At 36.5% G+C, this 23027-nt stretch overlaps 2 protein-coding genes across 3 annotated transcripts; one reads left to right on the forward strand and one right to left on the reverse strand.

The window, feature by feature from the left end:
• Window positions 1-7235: 7235 nt before the first annotated feature.
• On the forward strand, window positions 7236-11135 carry LOC145016199 (uncharacterized). Its single transcript, XM_078974592.1, has 4 exons — window positions 7236-8624; window positions 8745-9062; window positions 9176-10340; window positions 10642-11135. Exons 1-4 carry the CDS (start codon window positions 7236-7238, stop codon window positions 11133-11135), a joined length of 3366 nt encoding a protein of 1121 aa, XP_078830718.1.
• A 575-nt stretch (window positions 11136-11710) lies between these two features.
• On the reverse strand, window positions 11711-14107 carry LOC145018851 (uncharacterized). Of its 2 annotated transcripts, XR_013667212.1 has the most exons (10): window positions 13883-14107; window positions 13532-13583; window positions 13362-13435; window positions 13173-13274; window positions 12957-13097; window positions 12818-12869; window positions 12630-12703; window positions 12414-12503; window positions 12125-12194; window positions 11711-11923 (listed from the first exon to the last, which is right to left on the reverse strand). XR_013667212.1 is itself a non-coding variant. In XM_078976707.1 (9 exons), the coding sequence occupies exons 1-9, from the start codon at window positions 14005-14007 to the stop codon at window positions 11875-11877; spliced, it is 759 nt and encodes a 252-aa protein (XP_078832833.1). In that variant the 5' UTR covers window positions 14008-14107; the 3' UTR covers window positions 11711-11874. The 2 variants fall into 2 exon arrangements, 1 of the variants encoding a protein (XP_078832833.1); XM_078976707.1 differs by lacking the exon at window positions 12125-12194.
• Window positions 14108-23027: the final 8920 nt, after the last annotated feature.

Genomic DNA, 23027 nt, shown 5'->3' on the forward strand with positions numbered 1-23027 from the left:
TAGGACCCTAATTGGGCTCTAATTAGACCCACACTCGTTTATTTCAATAATTTGGGCTAGATTGAACCTAGAATGAAATAAATCACAAGCTTTGATCCATAAATTAACCTAACCTAGCTTAATAAAGCATAAAAATCACAATTTTATTTTATAAGGCCAATAAATACCCTAAACTACCTCTAATAGTGGGCTTAGGGGCAAAAGCCCAAATTTTTCCTTTTTCCCTTCACATTCTCGGCCCAAGGCCCAAATCCAAGAGAGAATGGACTTGCAAATGACACCTCATCTTTACCCATAGGATATCCATGCATTAATCTCATTTCTCCATGCACATCACCTCAAATATCACCTCTCTTCTCTCCTCTCTCTCACTCTCGGCCATACACACATACACACCACAAAAATATCTCAAATCCTCTCTAAATTCACTCAAGAACACTCCCTTCTCCCCTCTCCAAAAATCTCGAAAATTAGGGACTTTCCAAGAGGATTTTGCAAGTAAATCATCATCTAAGGTAAGATTATGCATAGATCTATGGTTTAAATTCTTTTGTTATCAAAATCCTTTCCTAATCTATGCTAAAATCGTGATCTTGCACCCTAGAACCATCTCAAAACTCGAGATCTTCATCAAAGGGAGCCAAGACCAAAAACACTTCATTTTTCCTTCCATTTTCCTTGCAAAAAAAAAAACCGAACCAACACCCCAAGGTGAGCTTCATACCCCCTCTTTTCTGTTTTCACTTGTTTTTGGGGGGAGAATACAAGTCATATGTGTAGATCTATATGTATTTGTGTGCCTTGTATGATTTTTATGCTTATATGTATGCTTTTATGTGTTTTTATGTTGGATCTAGCCTCAAAACTCATCAAAACCGAGATGTAACTTGTGCTACATGATTTTAACTTCAAATATATTTCTAAACACTAAGTGCTTCAAGAAAAATTGGCTAAGTAGTTAATGATAATTTCTTTGGGTTAAAAACACAAATTTTGGGCCTAAAATGTGAAAAATGCAAAAATAAGGGTCCAAAACGACATTTCACAGATTCTGATGGATGAAGTGTGCTAAAACAGTTTTCATAAGTAAATTTCTGGAAATATACTCATTTAGTGGACTAAAATCATAAATTTTAAGCTTAATGGGCTAAAATTGTAATTTTCGGCCCAATAAGGCCCATTATGCAAATTTTTCTGTTTTGGAGGGCCAAAACTGTAACCTTCTGTAAAACAGTGGACTATAAGTGTTCCAACTCCTTTTCAAAGGTTAAAAATGTTTTTTTTTAAAAATTTAAAAAGGACCAAAATTGCAAAATTTTTCCAAATTGGACCAAAATTGTAAAAGTTGCGAAAAGAAGGGGTTAAAACCGTAAAAACTGCATTTCCAGGAACTTAAACTGTTTTTATGAAAAATATGTTGAAAAATATTAATTTCAATAATTTTTGGTATTAAAATGTCAAGAAAAATAGTTTGAGGACTAAACCGGGAAGTATTTTATATAAAGGGTTAAAAATGTAATTTTTACAAATGATGAGGGGCTGAAAACAGAAATATTTCAAGGCTAGTTCAATATACACAATTTGATCAAATAATGGCATCGTGACTATCAACGAAATACAAAACATTACAATACCAAAAGTCGTTGTTAAACGAATTGGCTCGGTCTCGAGCCAATAAAAATCTACAACTACTAACACTACAACTCATACAAGTAACGTTTGGTTATACATACACATACGAGTGTGCGCAGACCTCTATGCACCATCTTTGGGCCCCACAAGTGTAAAATCTTGTTCGTTGAGCCTAGCTAGCTCAATGACCTGATCTTAAGGCCCGAAGACATTTTTTTTACGGAGTGTTGGGTTTTACCGATCCGACACAACGTAAATGGACTTTCAATGGCTTGTTTACCACCGGTCCCCAAGGGTCCTTTGGTCTTGCTAGTAAGGTCTACATTTTATGCGAGGCGGGTCTGGGACCCCTCGTACATTTTATCCCCAACCGGCTAACGGAGTTACCGGGGTCTTCGTGACCTCTTACTCTTCGGATGTGGGACCACTCATAGTCAGGGCGATTGGATAACGTGATTAGTACTGACGACACCTTCGGAGTCGTTAGTATAACTACAAACTGGGTGTTTGTGTAACGCGGGTTTGTAGTAAATAATCAATGCTCGAGAACCTTCCAACGTCGCCCGGGACTGACACTATACGCTATGCAATGGCTTCAATGTAACATCACGTAATTCAAGGAACCAGGAGAACATCGGGTTTTCCTAGGGTTTTCAATACACACAAATTTGAAAAGCATACAACTTCAATGAACGTTTTCTTTACAAGTATAGAAACAAACAAAGCATACCTATGGATCTTCACAAACCTTTTAAAAGCTTTTCTTTTCAGAAAATATCGGATTTTCTGGTGGTTTTTCAAACAATACAAACATTCGATTTTAAACACTACTTATGAACTCACCAACATTTCATATGTTGACGTTTTTCAAAATACTTGTATTCTCAGGGGACCAGTGAATCAAAGGAAATCACATTCAGTGACGGTTGCAGTTTATTTATGTACGAATCAAACAATTTAATTTTTGGGAATGTAATGTTTAAACAATGTTTGATATGTAAACACTACTGGTTGTACTATGTTGATGAATGGTAACGAATGTTGTTATGTTTCATATATATTCAATGTTATGGTATACAATTGAGTCACGGCAAGCCCCCGGACGTTTCCGCCGTCTGGTTCGGGGGTGTGACAAAGTCGATCTTTTCTTAGATATTAATCTTTTTCAAAGGTTTTACAAAACTTCTTTTATGCTTTTATATTATCACATGCATGCCCATATATGTATAGTTATATAAGTAATGTTTAAAGGACTTAGGGAGGCTAACTCACTCTATTTCCTTTTCCTCGTTGGGATGTGGCTATGGGGTATCGGTTATCCGTCCGAATGTCGTCGAAATATTAGTTATATATCATGTATACATATGTAGACATAAAAGCTTTTCTTCAGTCAGTTCAGTACCTTAGGGTAGCAAAGACATACTTCAGGTTATACACGTACATTACTAGTAACTATAATAGGTGTAGTTAGGAGATACTATTTACTATTCCAAGTACAAGGAATCACACAAGAGTCAGTTCATTCATGAGTCTATACAATACATTATATGTTACATGAATACGTTTACATAGATACGCTTACATGAATACGTTTACATAGATACGTTTACATGAATCCTCTTACATGGATACTTTTACCTAGATACTATATGATGAGATACTATTACATATTATACATATAGATTAGATCTATCTATCCTAGTACAAAAGGATACTTTGCGGGACTAACCAATCCTATAACCTGTGTTAGCTACAGAGGTAAATGCACATCTACGGATGTCTACGGTTGACACCATTATAGGTATACTTTAAGGGACTAACTATTCCTACACCCAACTGTTAGCAACAGAGGTAAATGTACATCTTTGGATGACTACAGTTAATACTATTCGGTAATTCCTATGTCGTGTTTATCCTAGTACCAAAGGATAATATTTAAGTTATTAGTTCATTTCCTTTACTTTGTGATACATTCGCATAAACGACGAGGTAGACTAATACTTATATAATTATATTACTACCTTTATTTTGTGACACATTTACATAATCGATGAGGTAGACTATAGTTTTATAACAATAGTTAAACAGGGAAAAACCGTCACATTTACAGTGATGCGTACTTTCAAAACAATTAGGTCTTAGTAGAAGACTACTCTTTATACTAATAGAAATCATAGGATTTGCTAGGGTGTTCAAACGTTTTCAACTACTTTCAAACAGTTCATACTTATCCATACTTTTTCCAAATGTTTACAAGTCTTTACTTTCCAGTTTTGCAAATCAAAGACACATTAATACTTATGAATTCACCAGCTTTATTGCTGATACTCGCTTTCAAAATAACTTGTATTCTCAGGTCACAAATAAGACAGGTAGGATGACCAGGTCTTGTGAAGACGGAGTAGTCAAGACTCATCTTTTATTTTGAATACTCATTATGTAGATTTATACTATGAAAGAACTCACATGTACTTGAAACTTATACTATTAATGCAATGGATGATGTTGTTGCTTGTTTACTACTTTGCATTGCTGTGATACATTACATGACATCCTCCGCCCCAGAACGTTTCTGTCGTTCTCGGTTTTGAGGTGTGACACTAGGGTTAGGTAAATGATGCTCTGAGGGTGATGGAGGCGAGGTTGGGGCGCATTGATGCGTTTAAATAGGGTGCAAACCCTTAAAATTGGGGCTTCATCCAAACAGGCGGACTCGCCGAGTCCCAACGTATGGACTCGTCGAGTAGCCAACTCAATTTGCGTGATCATCTCGTTTCCACTCGACGAGTCGGGCTACAGACTCGTCGAGTACCCCTTAAGAAATGAAAATACTTTATTTAAATCACATACCAGAAATGAGGCGTTACATTAGGCCTACAATATGCCCGGACCGCTCTCCCGACCCTACATTATCTATCCGTACTGCTCTCTTGAGCATACAATAACAACTGGACCGCTCTACTAAGCCTACAACATCTAGCTGGACTGCTCTCCTTGTGTATATAATCGTAAATGGACCACCCGAGTATCATGACCTACAACATAGAGCAGGACCACCTCAACCCATCCATAATATATTGACATATGCACATAACAATAACAAACAAGCACATGTAATCATAACAATTCTACCAGCCTAACAAATCACTACAACATAACATCCTATACACAAGGATACTTGGATCATTACAACATAACAACATCCAATACACAAAGATACCTAGATCACTACAACATAACAACATCATACATACAATGATACACATTGTAGTATAAAGTATAGTGAGAAAACTTACCTCGTAGGCTAGCAGACAAGCAACACAGTTCACAAGAAACAAAGACCGGTGCTATGAGCCACCTATACAACAATCAAGGGTATATCCTCAATCTATAGCTTAAAAAGCCTCAATTGACCAAAAGTCAACTTTGTTAAAAGTCAAAGGTCAAAGTCAATCGCCAGCTGGCCATCATGTCGTAGCCAAGCATAGGCCACATCGTGGTAGCCTCACGAAAAAATAGTCGCAAGACTGCCTACCACCACATCGTAGTGATCAAACCACCATGTCGTGGCATCTGCTCCGGCCAACTTAATGGATTAAGCTCTTAATCTATTAAGTCACTTGTCCATACTTTCCATGAGGCTTTCTTACACCCAAATGCATCATAAAAATCTTTGCTTTATAGACATGCTTGTCTTTTCCAAGTTAGGTAGAAAATAGAAGAAATAAGCTCAAAACTTATGCATGAGACTACGGACGTCGTAAGACACTAGATCTGGAACATATAACCACAAAGGGACCTCAAGGATCCATAAAGTTGCCAAATTTATGAAATCCATCCACCTAAAACATCAAGAACATGAAGAACAAGGTTTTAAGCCTAGATTTAGAAGAATAACACACAAAAGTGTAACGTCCCCAAAAATTATGACATAAAATTTTCGTTTTCAAAATAGATAAACAGGTAATACATATCATTTCCATAAAACCATGGTAATCAAGATTTAGCAAAAAAAAAATCATCAAATCAGAGTAAATCATAGAATGCGAAAAAAATGTGGTGTGTGCCCTGCAACCATCTCGAACTCTTCCATTTGAAAAACCAAAGTACCTGAAACATAAATTGAAAACCGTAAGCACAAAGCTTAGTGAGTTCCCCAAGATAATGTTGGATTAGGTGTTTCAATTCATAACTATAATTGGTATATACTTGATTTGATAGTAACATGATCATTTTGGGTTGCCTTCACTCTAACAACTTGACAGGATGACTGTTGGAGAGAGATGTTGAATTTATTATTTGAAATAATAAATTGATTTATTAATGTATTATGAAAATAATATATTAATTAGAAATCATGATATTTAATTAGTATTAATCAGAAATTAATTTAGAATTAATTTTAGGATTAAAGAAACTGATTAAAGGAATATGGGTTGGTTTACAAATCATTGATAGTTTGTGAAACTGAGCTATTGAACTCCTTAGATGGGAATGGACGAAAACTATAGGGAGTCCCTATAAGTTTCGTCCAAGGCCTCTTGATAAGGAGTCCATGAGCTACTTAAGCCTTAAGTAGAAATTAAGGTTTCCTCTAGAAAACTCTTGCAGCCTATAGCTATATAAAATGACTGATGAATGAAATGAACAATATAACAAATTTAGGTAGGTAATGAAATGAATAATTACATTACATTTTCATGTTTTATTGGCTTAAAAGAATGGAATAGGTCATTCAAAAATGATGTTTTTTTTATTAATATAAATAAACCTAAATAAATTAAAATTTATAAATAAAAAAAATGTCATTTTATAATATTAAACGTAACTAAATAAATATATATCGTTAATAAGTCAAGTCGCATATACGGGCACTTCTATTTGGTCAAAAATACATTTTATATGCTATATAAACAGTTAAAAAAAATTATCTATGATATAAAAAAAAAAGAATGAAAAAGACCAACCCCTTCCCATGAAATGAAAATCACTTTAGGAGAAGGAATCACTCTCATTCTTTATAAAAATGATTTTTTTTTTTTTTTTTTTTTTAAATATTATTCTGCCTTAATGCTTTCTTTCTTCAATTACTGAATACCAAACTCTTTTTTTCAATTAATGTTTTCTTCAATTACTGAATACCAAACGCAACCTTAATACATCAACAACTCAACAATAAACGCACACATTCTCACACGATCACAAATAACTAAATGCAATTCATCAACAATTATGTTAGAATTAATAGTTAATTGTTAGTTAATTCTGTTTAATAAAATCATGTGATTCTCACGTGATGTTAGTTAGAAGTTTGTTAGAGGGTTAATCAGATGTTTCTCTTGTATATAGTTTCAATTTAGCTTCATTTGTAAGTAACTATTCAATAATGAAGAATCAATTTTCCCTCTTCAACTTTTCTCTGGTTTCACCATTGTCAACATGGTATCAGAGCTTTGTGCTCGAAGATTCATTCAATTTTTGATTCCGCACTTGATTTTCTTCTTCAATCATTTCAATCAAATTGAATCATCATTTCAATTTTAAGATTTTGTTCTTTCGCTACTGTTTTTTTTCCCTGTAATTTCAGTTTCATCATCATAGCGATGTCTTCTTCATCTAATCCAGTTACTCCTCAAAATTCAACTCAATTTACTAATACATCTGATCCAATGTATCTACATCCATCAGATCATCCTGGTATGCTACTTGTTTCTAACAAATTTGATGGATCGAATTTCAATTCATGGAAGAAAGGCATGATGATTGCATTATCAGCTAAGAACAAGATTGGCTTCGTCAATGGTAAAGTACTCAAACCAGCTTCAAATCACAATTCTTTCGATAATTGGCAAAGATGCAATGATATGGTAACTTCTTGGATACTTAATGTCTTATCAAATGATATTGCCGAATCTGTTCTCTATTCATCTTCTGCCAAAGCAATTTGGGATGATTTAGATGACAGATTTGGACAATCAAATGGAGCAAAGTTATATCATCTCCAAAAGGAGATTTCTGATTTGAATCAAGGATCTGATGACCTAGCTACTTATTTCACCAAGTTAAAGAAACAATGGGATGAACTAAATGCTCTATCTGTTATTCCTGACTGTACTTGTGGAGCAGCACACAAAATTCAGGAAGAACAACAGAATCAAAGGTTGATGAAGTTTCTTATGGGACTTAACAGTGATTATAGTCATGTAAGAGGAAGTATTCTCTTAATGAAACCTCTCCCATCTGTCACTCAATCATATGCTCTTTTGATTCAAGACGAGAAACAAAGAGAAGTCCATTCTTCTACTTTTCAGTTTATGTCTGATTCAGCCTCCATGAATGTTAAGTCTAGTGGAGGGCATTTTCGGAATAATCAAGAAATCAATCAATTCAAGGGCAATTATGAAGCAAAGAAGAACATTACTTGTAATTTTTGCAAGAAACCTGGCCATTCTGCCAACAAATGCTACAGGTTAATTGGCTTTCCTAAAGATTTCAAGTTTACAAAGGGGACAAGAACTGTTGCTGCAAATGCCTCTAGTTTTCAATCAACAAATGGTGAAGGGACAACTCAACAAGCCAATCATGTTCATTCTACAAACATTCAATCACTACCACAACTTTCAAATGAACAAATTCAACAATATCATCAGTTCTTTTCGATGTTTAACAATTTTAACACAAAACAAGATGGAAATGGAAGTACACAGGCTCAGAATTCTCAAAACTCGCAGAACCAACCATCTTCGGGTCATTCTAATGCAAATTTTGCTGGTAATGTTTTCTTGTCTAAACATAATTCCATAAGTTGTCATTGCTTGGTTACTACTGCAACTACTTGGATCATTGATTCTGGAGCCAGTGACCATATGTGTCACAACAAATCACTCTTATTCCAAATTCAAACTCTTAAAATCCTATATCACATCACCTTACCAAATGGACAACAAATAAGTGCTTATGAGATTGGTAGTACTTATTTGGCTGATGATGTTGTACTCCATAATGTTCTGTATGTTCCTCACTTCAAATTTAATTTGTTATCCATTAGCAAATTATGTCATCAGTTAAGGTCTCTTGTCATTTTTTCAGACAAATTTTGCTTCTTAATGCAGGGCCTTTCTCAGAAGAGGCCTCTGGTTCTTGGTAGACACCAAGCAGGTTTATACTTTCTGCATTCCAATCAAAACAACAACAATGGAATTGCTCTTTCTGTGACTTCACATGCTCCTTCAGATCCTGCTGTCATTTTTTCAAATTCAGTTTGTATGTCTGATGACAATTTGTTTTCTTTGTGGCATAATAGACTTGGCCATCTTCCTATGTACAAGTTGAAAACTCTTTCTTTTCTTAGTAATAAAAATGCCACATTCAATCATGCTTGTGAAATTTGTTCTAAAGCAAGACAACACAAACTTCCATTTGGTCATAGTGTTATTAAGACAAGTTCTTCTTTTGATCTAATTCATATTGATACATGGGGACCATACAATACAAGAACTTATAATGGCAAATCTTATTTCTTGACAATTGTTGATGATTTTAGTCGAAACATAAACACCTTTTGGAAACTTCTAGAGCTTTACTGTATCAATCAAAGTTGCCTCTAAAATTTTGGGGTGATTGTGTCCTCACTGCAACTTATTTGATCAACAGATTTCCTTCTCAAATTCTAAAAGGAAAAACTCCATACTTTATGTTGTATGGTCATCAACCTTCGTATTCAAATCTCAAATCTTTTGGATGCTTGTGTTATGTGAGTACATTACAACATAAACGAGACAAATTCCAACCAAGGGCAGCTCCCTGCATATTTGTTGGATACCCTTTTGGGCAAAAAGGGTACAAAGTTTACAATATGGACACCAAACAAATAATTGTTTCCAGAGATATTATTTTTCATGAAAGCATTTTCCCTTACAAATCAACCCCCAATGATCCTTTATTCCCATCTACAGATTTGTACTATACAGATTCTAATGATGACCCAATTTCATTATTACCTACCTCTGGTATTTCACAAGATAATACTACACCTTCTTTGATATCAGTTCAACCTAATTTAATTCCCCAACAAGCACCTATCAGACATACAACCAGAATTTCAAGACCTCCTTCTCATTTAAAAGAATACATTTGCTCCAATGCCACATGTCACAATCTCGCATCTTGTTATTCCTTATTCACATGCACCCACAATGTTACCAATGCTTCTTCACCGGTTCATGTTTGTTTCTCAACTTTATCATCCCAAAGCAAACAATTACTCAATAATATAACGTGTCTTTCTGAGCCTTCTAGTTTTGAAGAAGCAGTTTTAATTCCAGAATGGCAAGAAGCCATGAATAAAGAATTTGAGGCACTAGAAGCAAATAATACTTGGGTTATTGTTGATCTTCCAAAGGGTAAAAAGCCCATAAGTTGTAAGTGGGTATACAAGATCAAATATAAGGCAAATGGCGATGTTGAAAGATGTAAAGGGAGGCTGGTTGTCAAAGGTTTCACTCAAAAAGCTGGCATAGATTACACTGAAACCTTCTCACCTGTTGTCAAAATGACAACTATTAGAGCTCTTATTGCAACTGCAGTCAAGAAAGGATGGAATATGCATCAATTAGATGTTAATAATGCTTTTTTGCATGGTGACTTGCATGAAGAAATATACATGAAGCCACCACCTGGTTTGAAGGGATGCAAACCAAATCAAGTATGTAAACTACAAAAATCACTATATGGGCTCAAACAAGCTTCAAGGCAATGGTATGCTAAACTTTCTTCAGCGTTAAAAGAAATGGGATATCAAAATTCAAAGAATGATTATTCTCTTTTTCACAAGAATATGGGATCCTATGTAACATTTGTAGCAGTCTATGTCGATGACATAATGGTTACTGGAAATAATGAAGAAGAAATCACAAAATTGAAGACATTTCTTGATAATACTTTCAAAATTAAAGACCTTGGATTCTTGAATTTTTTTTTTAGGAATTGAAGTTTTGTATAATTCATCAGGTGTCATTCTCACTCAAAGAAAGTTTGCCACAGAACTGCTAAAAGAATTTGACTGCACTGGTCATGCTTCTTGTCCATTACCTACAAATTTGAAGCTTTTGCAAGGTCAAGGTGATCATATGGATTCTCCAGAAGTCTATAGAAGATTAGTGGGAAAATTAAACTTTCTGGTACATACAAGACCAGACCTTGCATTTGCAGTTCAACTTCTCAGTCAATTCATGTCTGATCCCAGAATGCCTCACTATCATGCAGCTTTACATGTTCTAAAGTATCTTAACAATGATCCAAATCAAGGGTTACTAATGAATAATGGAGACGATTTTACCCTCAATGCTTATTGCGATTCAGATTGGGCTTCATGTCCCCAAACCAGAAGAAGTGTGAGCGGATTCATTATCTCATTGGGTAATTGTCCAATTACCTGGAAATCTAAGAAACAAGTGACTGTTTCATTGTCATCAGCAGAGGCAGAATATAGAAGCATGCGTTGAGTTACTGCTGAACTTGCATGGCTCACTCGCCTTCTTCATGAAATAACTGTTCCGAATTTGACACCTGTACCTGTTCATTGTGACAGCCAAGCAGCCATCCACATAGCTAAAAATCCTGTCTTCCACGAAAGAACCAAACACGTGGAGATTGATTGTCACTTTGTCAGAGACAAACTACAAGATGGCTTGATTTCGTTACAACATGTTCCAACACATTCTCAACTTGCAGATTTTTTTACTAAAAATCTACCTACAAAGCAACATAAATTTCTTTTGAACAAGTTGGGCGTTATTCACCCTCCAACTTGAGGGGGGGTGTTAGAATTAATAGTTAATTGTTAGTTAATTCTGTTTAATAAAATCATGTGATTCTCACGTGATGTTAGTTAGAAGTTTGTTAGAGGGTTAATCAGTTGTTTCTCTTGTATATAGTTTCAATTTAGCTTCATTTGTAAGTAACTATTCAATAATGAAGAATCAATTTTCCCTCTTCAACTTTTCTCTGGTTTCACCATTGTCAACAAATTACAAACATAACCACAATGAATAAATATATAAAATAACAAAAAATAGGATAAACTGAAATTGAGAGGCAAGACGCCTGTTTATGATATTGCAATTATTGATTTGAAATAAACATAATGTCACTACTACACGTGAATGATTTACCTTTAACAATTTAATATACACAATTCCACTGTGTTTGATATAACGATACAACAAGAACACAACGCATTCACTATTCATTCACACCCACTATCAATGGTGGATCAATTGCCTTCAAATCTCTGCAAAATTCAACGTATCAAAAAACAACCAATAGATTGACTTGAATGTGATACACAAAGCTAAATACGTACACATATATATATTACATACATTAACATTTCGTAAATATAAGGTTCATGTTAAATATATAGAGATTTGTTCAGAGTTTTAATAAGATTTAAGATCCAGCAAGTTGTAAAAAAAACACAATAGAAACCTACAACTTTATTGATCAGCTAACCCTTTGTAATGTGATTTGGCCTTTCATTCTTTTATACCTGTTTAATGGGCCTAAAATGAACACAAAATTACTCTTAAGCACAAATTTTTAACATACAACTTGGTCTTAAACTATAAGGGATAAAAATAAATATTTGATGATACAAAAGTACATAACATCAATTTATGAATATATATATACATAAATGAAAAGAGTTGATTCCCCCATGTATCACACTTTTTAATATGTAACACCATTAAAATTATAACAATTTTTTTTGTCAAACTTGCCTGTGATTGTTCTTGAAAAGTATAAGGGAAATAGGCTGATCAGGAGAGAGGTAGAACAGCTGCCTCACTATGTATACACATGTAGTAATACTATAAAAAAAAAAAAAAAACATCAACAAATAAGAAAATATGTTGTTACTTTTCATTTGTGTTTATTATACAATGTGTATCTATAGAACGAAAATATATCATGACTTTGTTTGTATCAATACTTACCTCCCACAACATACAAGAAAAACTATCCACAACAAAGCACTTATCCAACTTAATTCCTTGTATGCTATCCACACCTGAACAATAAATTAACATTTAATAAAACAAATAGAAACTAATAAAACAAAAGAATAAGTTATCTTGAAGCAACAAAATTAATCAACTAAAGTATATTATGAAATGAGACATACCGATAAAGCCACAACATTAATGTAAAAGTCGATCAATGTGGCTATCATCCACCTACGCGCATTTATTAATCTTAATTTTAAATTTTTATAAAATATGAAATGCAAAGGTAAGTAAAAAAAAAAAAAAAAACAAACTTACGGAGTGTATAATTCAGCACGAAATGGAGATCCATCAACAATAAGTGTGTAAAGCAAAGTTCCAAGCATTAAGCAGCCTAATACTCCAAAGATTACTCTTGCAATTACAACAGAAAGTCCCTTTTTGTGTTCCATGTCATCTCTAACACAAATATTTAGGGTTTAGGGTTTAGGGTTTAGATACATTTGGAGAGTCAATTCAGGGTTTAGGGTTTACCTTTTTTGGTGTGTCACCAACACAAAGTAAATAGGATCCTTTGAAGATTCTTCAGGTGTTAACTTGTAGAACTGTAGAACGATGTATCCACAGGTTGTGACACTATACAAGGAAAAGAAAGTTTGATTATTTTATAATTTATAATAAACATGTCACGTTGATAATAATTAAACAAAAAAAGAAGATTACCTTCCAAAACAAATTAATAAAATCACCCAAACTGAGGCTATTATCCAGCTTGATTCCTTGTAGACAACCCAAGCCTAACGATTACCACCATAAAAACACATGTGATTCCTTCCGATTGATTAAAAAAAAAAGAATTCATATATTCTGAAGAAATAAGTAAACATTCATACTCCTATGATAGCGATATGTATGTAGAAATCTATCAGTAATGCTGCCATCCACCTGCGACAAATTTGACAAGATTATCAAAATGGGAAATTTTGTTTTGGTTTGTGTTAAGAGGAAGCATCAAAGATACAAACATTTCAATCGTTCAGAAATCAACAAACAGATAAGGAATAACTCATTCCCTCTGTTGATTCGTCTTTCTATGTTAAAAGACCGCATTTTTGGTGATCGGAGCTTCAATTGATGAACTGATGCTACATAAAGTGTAGCTATTCCCATCACATACTAAAGGAAATACAAAACAACGAAAATCTACCATCAATTTCGACAAATGGTTCTGTGGTCTGATTTACCTGGTGAGTAGCTCTGTACGAAAAGGGAGGCCGTCGGTGGCGATTGTGTAAATAAGCACCGCCACCATCAAACAGCCCAACACGCTCAGTAGCGTCCTCACTGCGACTCCGACCGGCGCCGCCATTATTGGTCCGACGTCTCTGTGTTTGCGTGTGGAAGAAGGAGAGAAATTGGGTTCGTTTTGTGGGGAAGTCGGGCGTCCACGTTTACAACCTGATACCGCGCCAAATGGAGGCATTTAACTGAGTAATTTACAAAATCCTCCCTCTACTTATATATGAATTTTGATATATTTTTTATATTTTTATAGTAGGTATATAATTTTATAAATATTAAAAAAAAATTTTAAAAATGACCAATAGCATGAGGAGAGAGAGTGCGGCACCCCCACCTCTTTTCCCGCAGTCCTTTCCCTCACCCATGGAGTGGTGTTCAAGAGATGAGGGAAGCTTCATTCACCCCTTTCCTGCTCCCACTCCGTCCAGCCTAAATAGGTTTGAATGATCAAATAAATAATAATGAATTGAATGGAGCAAAAATGATGAACACAACACAATGGGTTATTTTTGGATGGGTTGTGTAATTGATGACCATCACACAACGGTTGGACTCAAATAAAAGTTATGCAACAGAGTTAAAACCTAATCCTCTAAAATTATTTAGTTCCCATAATATGAAACTTAGCATATTCGTTTATTAGTTAGTTGAAGCTAGATAGAACTTCTAAAAGCACAAAACAAACAACATTCGTGTATCAAGTAATCAGAACCAAGCATAACCTAATCAGGCCATCCTATTACTAATTAATTAGTACCATCATGCAAATTTATAAATTCATATAGCAGGCATACAAATGCATCTTTCCTAGATCTGTAACATCTATAAAATTCATGCCAAAATTAGAACTCTTAAAAACATTTCAAATACAAGTAGTTATTACAAAAAGGTTTCCAAAATAGTTTCATATCGGAGTATCCCAGAAATCCAAATCAAAATATGAGGAAATGTATGGTCACGTCTTCGTCTTCCCGCGGTCATCAGTTGTACCTGAAACAACAATTGATAAATGTAAGCTCGAAGGCTTAGTGAGTTACCCCCAAAATACCAACCTCGTACAGCCATAAAATTACATATAACAAACACAGAACAACCATGCATCTCGAGTTTACAATGTGACTGGTCCGCCCGCACTGGGCCTTCAGTCCACCTAGTCCACTCTCTGAGTTTACAGTCTGACTGGACCACCCGCATCGGGCCTTTAGTCTATCTGGCCTACTCTCTGAGTCTCGACACGTCTGGACTGCCCTCTTGGGGCCTTAAGCCTATTCGAACCGCTCGCTGGGCCTTCGACCTGACTATGTGCCCTCCTGGGTCTGCAGTCTATCCGGGCCGCCCCAGGTATGTTAGCCTACAACACGAAGCAGGACCCGCCTCAACCTAATCCTCCATGTTAACCAACAATCATGTGCACATATTATCATACGCTAACATGTATATAACGGATAATCATACCGATCCCTAACACAACAACCATCCTATAACCAGGATATCGACTTAACCAGTCACTAACATACATCATCCTATATACTAGGTTACCGACCTAAACCAGGTTACTAAACATAATACCATCCTAACTAACTACCAGGATGCAGATCTAGCATATCAATAAACATATCAAACAAATACTCAGATACAAATCCGATAAAGGGTCGGCCTTGGTGCCTTAGACCCTGTTGATATAGTGAGGATAACTCACCTCGCAATGCCGGTTTGAACTGAAGTATCAGCTTCCGAAGTGTTGTCTCACCGAAAATCCTGAACTATCCAAAATAACGAATGATGAGTCAACATATGGGCTATCAATCCTGACTAAAGGGTCCATATAGTCCATTTTGTCTTTTCTCTAATTTGGGCCAAGGCCCAATACCAAAACAAGACCCAACACTAGGTAGGCTTTCCAAGCCCACTAGTGGCCCACTAATGGCCCAAATTTCTAAATTGGTCCCAATCCCCCTAATGGGCCTTATCCTAAGCCCACCCATCTTCTTGGCCCACATTATCTGACTTCTGATGGCCTACCAAGGCGTAAAGAACAAAAATCCCCTGCATGACCTAAACCAAGGCCCAAAAATCGCAAGGCCCATATCAGATGAGTACGTTGGGCGTACTCCTATGTACGCTGGGCATCCTAGCTAAATGGTGAGTACGCTGGGCGTACCTGCATGTACGTTCAACGTACTCCCCTGTTAAGTCACTTTCCCATTAAGTGCTTAACACTCCAATTTAGAAGCTACAATCATAGATCCAAGTCCTTTTCAACGTCTTAATCCATAAAGTCATCGACTTGGTGACTTTGCATGACCCTAATAAGCCTAAACTCCAAAATAGCATTCCATTCTCATAGAAATGATCTTAATCATGCATGAATCCAATAAGACATTCAAGATGTCAACTTTCTGCCTTAGGGACTCATTTTGAACTGAGAGTGGCAACTCTAAGTCCAAAAATTGGATTTGAACCATAAAGTTCTATACTTGGGACCAAAATGACTTCAAAACTGTGACAACCCGATATTTCAACTCTTTGTAATGGCCTAATAGGTCAAGTATTATAACCACTTTTGAGTTAATAAAATTAACGTTGATAATAAAATGTCCAGAAAGTTTCTATTTAACCACCTACTATGTTTTATATCATTAAACCGGGATCGTACGTAAAAAGAATGCCCAAACCCGGCTTCGTATATTGAAGTTAAGATTTTTCCAAATTCGGCTTAGCATCAGACAACTAAAAACTCGAATCGGAGATCGAGCGACTTTTGGCCGGAATGACCTAAATGAGAATCGAAGGTCTCGACATTGGTATTTCAGCGGTAAAAAGTCTGGCAAAAACCGATGTCAGATAAAGAAGTTATGAATTGTTTAAAGAAATTTCTTAATCACGACATTTTATAAATAAATAATAAAAATAATTTTGGAATTTGCCGACGGAATCTAAATGAAAGTTGTAGAGTATGGTCTCACCTTCGCGGGGATATAAAGAACGTCGAAAACGGAGTTCGTATGAAGAAGATATGAATTTTTGAAGTTTATTAAATAAATTATATATTTATTTAATTCAAAATCCGGTATTATCCGAAGGGGGAGTCAGCGTACTCATCTGAGTTACGCGCCGCGTAACCCCATACGCCCCGCGTACACGAAGGCCTTGGCCTCGGATCGTCCACGTCGCGCCTGTGCGAACTACCAACCCGTCCCATCCGAGCTCCGAGGCAGTCGAGGACTCGGTCACGCATGATGTACGCGTACGACCAGCGTACGTGCGTACGCCCCGCGTAATGAGGCCTCTCAGCCTCCTATAAATAGAGGTGCGAGGGTTCCGGAAATTTTACCCCATCTCTCTCATTTCTCTCACGATATTGCCTCGATTTCCGTGCCCGCACTACCCCGAAGGCCTGGTCATTTTGTGCAAGTCCCGAAGGTCGATTTTACTCCCGAGATTCCCGAGAATCTCAAGAAAAATCCGTTTCTGGAGACGAAACTCTGCCCGGTTTTTCCATCTCACTATCTTCAAACTTTCAAGTGAGTTCATACCCCTTAATTAACCCTTTTTAAATATTCTAAACGCTTTTATATGCTTTCTAAGGGGGGAAATACAAGTAAAACACACGACTACTATCGGGTGTTATATATAAAGATTATTATACACTTTTTTTAAGTAGAATCATATGTGATTTATAAACTTTATAGAGAACTCTAGTATACAAAATATATTACAATAGCATTCTATCTTTAAAACTATAAATTTTTGTAATACATGTATAAACTAAACATTTTCCCTAGATTTAAAGTATATGTGTCTATCTTAGGCTCTACAAAAATCTATGCTTTCATAACAAGTGATTCCTTTTCTAGATATTCTAAAACAAACGAGGCACACTTTTAGAAAACTATAATAGGTATAGTTTTATGAGGATATTGTTAACTTTTACATACTAGAAACACGATTTTCAAGAAATCACTTTCATGTACAATAACAAACGAACATTTCAACACGTAAATCTGTTTTTATACTACGGTTCTGTGAGACATTAACTTCACGTACGTTCGAGTACGCATTTCAAGTCCTGTATTATATACCAGAATCCCTTGGAGGGGGAGCATGGTGTTTGTGTATAGATCTATACGGGCTTGACAACCCGCGCCCTGACTGTTAGCTACAGTCCACCATTTGGGGTGACAAACGTCATAACATTCCAACGTCTGAAGAACGTTGTGTATAGGCATCCCGAGTCAATAGTATGGTTATAAAACTCACAGGAGGTATTAAAAATACATTGATTTACGAGGTTTTTAAACATATTGGTTATTTTTACACTTACATACATCTGGAAGGAAGATTAAGACTACTTTTATACTAGTAGAAAATATAGGATTTTATAACACAAACAAACAAGGATAAGATATTTCATTTCATGCAAACATTGTCATTAAATACTTATGAAACTCACCAGCTTAAATGCCGATCTACTCTTTCAAAATTACTTGTATGTCCCAAGGATTCAGTAACTACATGATTCATTATGCTTTTGATGAAGGGATGCTGCGGCGCCAGTTTAATCTCATATTTTGACATCATATTGTAATTGGATTTGAACATGTAACTTTTGACAAATGTAAACTTTCAATTATATATATGATGGTTGTATTGCTTTCTTTACTATGTATTCATTTGTTACGTTACCACATGAAGTCATCCGTCCCCGAACGTTTCCGCCGTTCAGGTTTGGGGGTGTGACAAAAACCACACTACACTAGATCTAAGCATTCTTGAGGAAAGTTATGAATTTTATACCTCCAAGGAGCCCCAAATGATGATGCTATTCCAGATCTATGAGCTCAAACTTCCCAAGTCCTTCTGTGACATCCCCAAAATCTCGGCCAGAAAAGACCGATTTTCATTTATGCTTTTAAAATAAATTCAGAGTAAATCCTTTTGATTTGAAAGAGTTGCGGAATTTGTTCCCAAAAACAAAACATGATAAAACAATGTTTACCAACGCATTTCATAAAAGAAATGTATTTTCATTATAATCAAAACTCGGGGTGTCATGTTCCGATATAGACCAACAAGCATAAACGATAACATTACAAGTCATTCAACATTTATATACATATACAGACTTGTAAACAAAACAACTTGATGGTTCATCCATCTTACGCCCTTGCGCCACTTCCTGTAATACAAATAAAACTGAGTGGGTCAGGCTTGGGAGCCTGGTGAGCATATAGGGTTTTCAACCCACAATAAATAATTAAATTAATTATTATCAACCAACAATAACCCAGTTACCCATTCCCGTTATTCTCACTTTACGTCCCTAAAATAACTAACACAAGGGACCTAATCTAAGAATATTTTCATCGGGGTGACAACACATGCTGCGGGGTTTCCTCAGCAATATAAGTCAAATAAGGAAACCATGAGGGGGATGGAATACAACGAATGAACACCCAAGTTCATTAACACCTACAGGTTATGAGCCTGCTAGCGTTCCACTGGACTGTCTAGAAAAGTCCGTGGTCGTCATCTAAATTCCGCTAGATGACTGGATCAAAACAACAACGAGGCCTCTCATCTGTTTATTACACACCAACTATCTACCCATGTTCTACCCAACATATTAGTAGATAAAAACATACATTTTTATACATATTTTCAAAACCTGTATAGCATGCTTGATCAATACATTTTCCATATAACAGATGAGGCACACACACATAACACGTATTTCATATAGAAATAATCATATTTGTAAGATAGAAGAAAGTGAATATACATTCACACACATAACAACAAAATATACACATAACACGTATCTCGTATAAAATACTTCATAGTTATACGTTAGGAGAAAGTAACAACGCATTCACACGTATAAACGACAATAAACTTAATACACTCAAACCATACTTGTATTATTATTGCGTTTATGAAAGGTAGTATACACTCACTTGATCAGAAGATGATCAGACAACACTACGGCTTGCAGAAGTCGTAATCCTCAGCAGATCTGGAAGATCTCTACGAAAATCGAACTTCTCGCGGGCAGAGCTTCGGCTCGGAAACCGCACTTCTCGGGATCTTCGGGATCTCGGGACTCGCTTCGGGGCTCGGGAATATTACCGGGACTTCGGGATGGCTTCGGGGGTAAAAACGCAGAGCTTCGGCACAAAAACAGCGCATGCGTCATCCGAAGTGTCGACACTCTTCGGAGTACGTGGGGCGTACTCACTTACGCGACGCGTAAGTTGGATCGGACTGCTGACTCCCCCTTCGGATAATGCCGGATTTTTTGATTTAAAAATAAATACAAATTATTTATCAAACTTCGGAAATTCATATCTTCTTCATACAAACTCCGGTTTCGACGTTCTTTAAATCCACGGAAAGGTGAGACTACGCTCTACAACTTTCGTTTAGACTCCGTCGGCTAATTTTGAATTTATTTTTATTATTTCTTTTTAATAGGCCGGGATAGAAATTTTCGTTATAAATTCATAACTTCTTCGTTTGACGTCCATTCTCGCCGAACTTTTTATCTCTTTGATTATTCCAAAACAGGTTACAAAGGTTAACCTAGACCATTACATTGCTAAAAATTGCAAGCCCAGAAACACATGCGTTACAATTCTCTCCACCTTAGAATGATTCCGTCCCCGGAATCACACATCAACAAACAAATGCGGATTGCGACTCAACATGTCACTCTCCGTCTCCCAGGTGAAATTCGGCCCATTCGTGTGTTTCCATCGGACAAGCACTAACTCGACCATCTTGCGTCGCAACTTCTTAGTCTTTCGGTCAACAATTGCCTCTGGTTCTTCAATCAACCTTTTGTTCTCATCAGTTCTCAACTCAGAAATTGGAATTATATCGGGAACTTCTCCCGTGAACTTTCTCAAATAACACACATGAAAAGTGTTGTGAATTCCATTCAGTTCTTCGGGTAATTTGAGCTTGTAAGCTTGGTTCCCAATCATCTGAAGAACTTTAAACGGTCCAATAAACCTTGGACTCAACTTTCCCCTTTTACCAAATCTTATAAGTCCCTTCCACAGCGAGACTTTAAGAAAAACCAAATCTCCAACTTCAAAAGTCATCGGTCTTCGCTTCTTGTCAGCATAGCTCTTTTGACGATCATGAGCTGCTAACATTCTTTGCCTAATTATTTTCAACTTTTCAGCAGTTTGATGAACCATCTCCGGTCTCATAAACTGCTTTCCCCAGCCTCAAGCCAACAAGACGGCATACGACACTTTTGTCCATACAAAGCTTGGTAAGGTGCCATCTTAATGCTCGAGTGAAAACTATTATTATAGGAAAATTCTATCAAAGGTAAATGTTCATCCCAATTACCTAGGAATTCCAAGGTACATGCTCTCAGCATATCTTCAAGTGTTTGTATTGTTCTTTCACTCTGACCATCAGTCTGCGGATGGTAAGCTGTACTTAAACATAACTTGGTACCCATTTCCTCTTGTAGACTTTTCCAAAACCTTGAGGTGAAACGACTATCACGATCCGACACAATTGTTAACGGAACACCGTGAAGTCTCACAATTTCCTTCACATAAGAATTCGCAAGCTTTTCCATAGACCATTTCTCCCTGGCTGCTATGAAATGCGCACTCTTAGTGAATCAATCAACGACCAACCAAATCATGTCGTGACCATTCTTTGTTCTGGGTAGTTTAGTGACAAAATCCATAGCAATGTTTTCCCACTTACCTATAGGCACAGGTAAAGGTTCTAAACTCCCGTACGGTTTCTGATGTTGTGTCTTGACTCTCGCACAAGTCACACACTCGGCCACATACTTTGCAACATCAAGCTTCATCGTCGGCCACCAGTAGTAGGGTTTCAGGTCCCTATACATTTTAGTGCTACCGGGATGAATCGAATACATGGTCTTGTGAGCTTCTTCCATCAGAAGATCTCTAATTCCTCCTGACTTAGGTATCCAAATCCAATCTTGGAACACCTTCAGTCCATGATTATTTACACCGAACACCAACGTTTTGCCCAAACGTTCCTCCTTTCGGTCATTCTTTTCAGAAGCTTCCTCTTGAGCTTTCTTTATACTTTCCACAATGGTCGAGACAACTTCAATTCTCAACGCTCTTGGCCTTTTCCTTTCAAGATGGACTTTCCAACTGAGAGCATCAGCGACAACATTAGCCTTACCGGGATGGTAAAGTATCTCACAGTCGTAGTCCTTGAGTAATTCCAGCCAGCGTCGTTGCCTCATATTCAATTCCTTCTGATTAAAGAGATATTGGAGACTCTTATGATCAGTGAAAAGTTTGCACTTTGTGCCATAGAGGTAATGCCTCCATATTTTCAGAGCGAAAACTACCGCTGCCAACTCCAAATCATGAGTCTGGTAGTTCTTTTCATGCTCTTTCAGCTGTCGAGACGCTTATGCTATCACCTTTTCTCTTTGGGTCAAAACACAACCCAATCCAACCCCAGACGCATCGCTATAAATGGCGAAGTCTTCAACTCCATCGGGTAGAGAAAGTATCGGTGCCTCGCATAGCTTCTTCTTTAGCTTCTCGAATGCTTCTTTATGCTTCTCACTCCAAGCATAAGTAGCTCCTTTGTGGGTCAAAGCTGTCAATGGAGTAGCAATCGAAGAAAAGCCTTGGATAAACCTTCGGTAATATCCGGCTAATCCTAAAAAGCTTCGGATCTCCGTGGGACTTTTTGGTTGTTCCCACTTCATCACAGCTTCGATCTTCGTTGGATCAACCATTATCCCTTCTTGGTTGACCACGTGACCCAAGAATTGGACTTCACGAATCCAAAAATCACATTTGGAGAACTTAGCATACAGCTTCTCCTCCTTCAAGACTTTTAACACTTCTCGCAAGTGTCTGCCATGCTCCTCCTGGCTTTTTGAGTAAATCAGAATGTCGTCGATGAACACTATCACGGATTTATCAAGGAACGGATTACAAACCCTATTCATTAAATCCATGAATGCTGCCGGAGCATTGGTTAGTCCAAACGACATAACCAAGAACTCGTAGTGTCCATATCTAGTTCTGAACGCAGTCTTCTCTATATCCTGCTCTCTTA

Source organism: Lactuca saligna, chromosome 9, assembly GCF_052625555.1.
Source record: "Lactuca saligna cultivar CGN05327 chromosome 9, ASM5262555v1, whole genome shotgun sequence".
NCBI classification, from domain to species: Eukaryota; Viridiplantae; Streptophyta; class Magnoliopsida; order Asterales; family Asteraceae; genus Lactuca; species Lactuca saligna.

Coding starts and splice junctions, on each gene's coding strand:
- LOC145016199 (XM_078974592.1), top strand. CDS start 7,236: ATGTCTTCTTCATCTAATCCAGTTACTCCTCAAAATTCAACTCAATTT. Junction 9,063..9,175: donor AACTTCCATTTGGTCATAGT/GTTATTAAGACA, acceptor TGATGATTTTAG/TCGAAACATAAACACCTTTT. Junction 10,341..10,641: donor ATGCAAACCAAATCAAGTAT/GTAAACTACAAA, acceptor ATAATTCATCAG/GTGTCATTCTCACTCAAAGA.
- LOC145018851 (XM_078976707.1), bottom strand. CDS start 14,007: ATGGCGGCGCCGGTCGGAGTCGCAGTGAGGACGCTACTGAGCGTGTTG. Junction 13,098..13,172: donor TTGGTGACACACCAAAAAAG/GTAAACCCTAAA, acceptor TATTTGTGTTAG/AGATGACATGGAACACAAAA. Junction 12,704..12,817: donor TTAATGTTGTGGCTTTATCG/GTATGTCTCATT, acceptor TTTATTGTTCAG/GTGTGGATAGCATACAAGGA.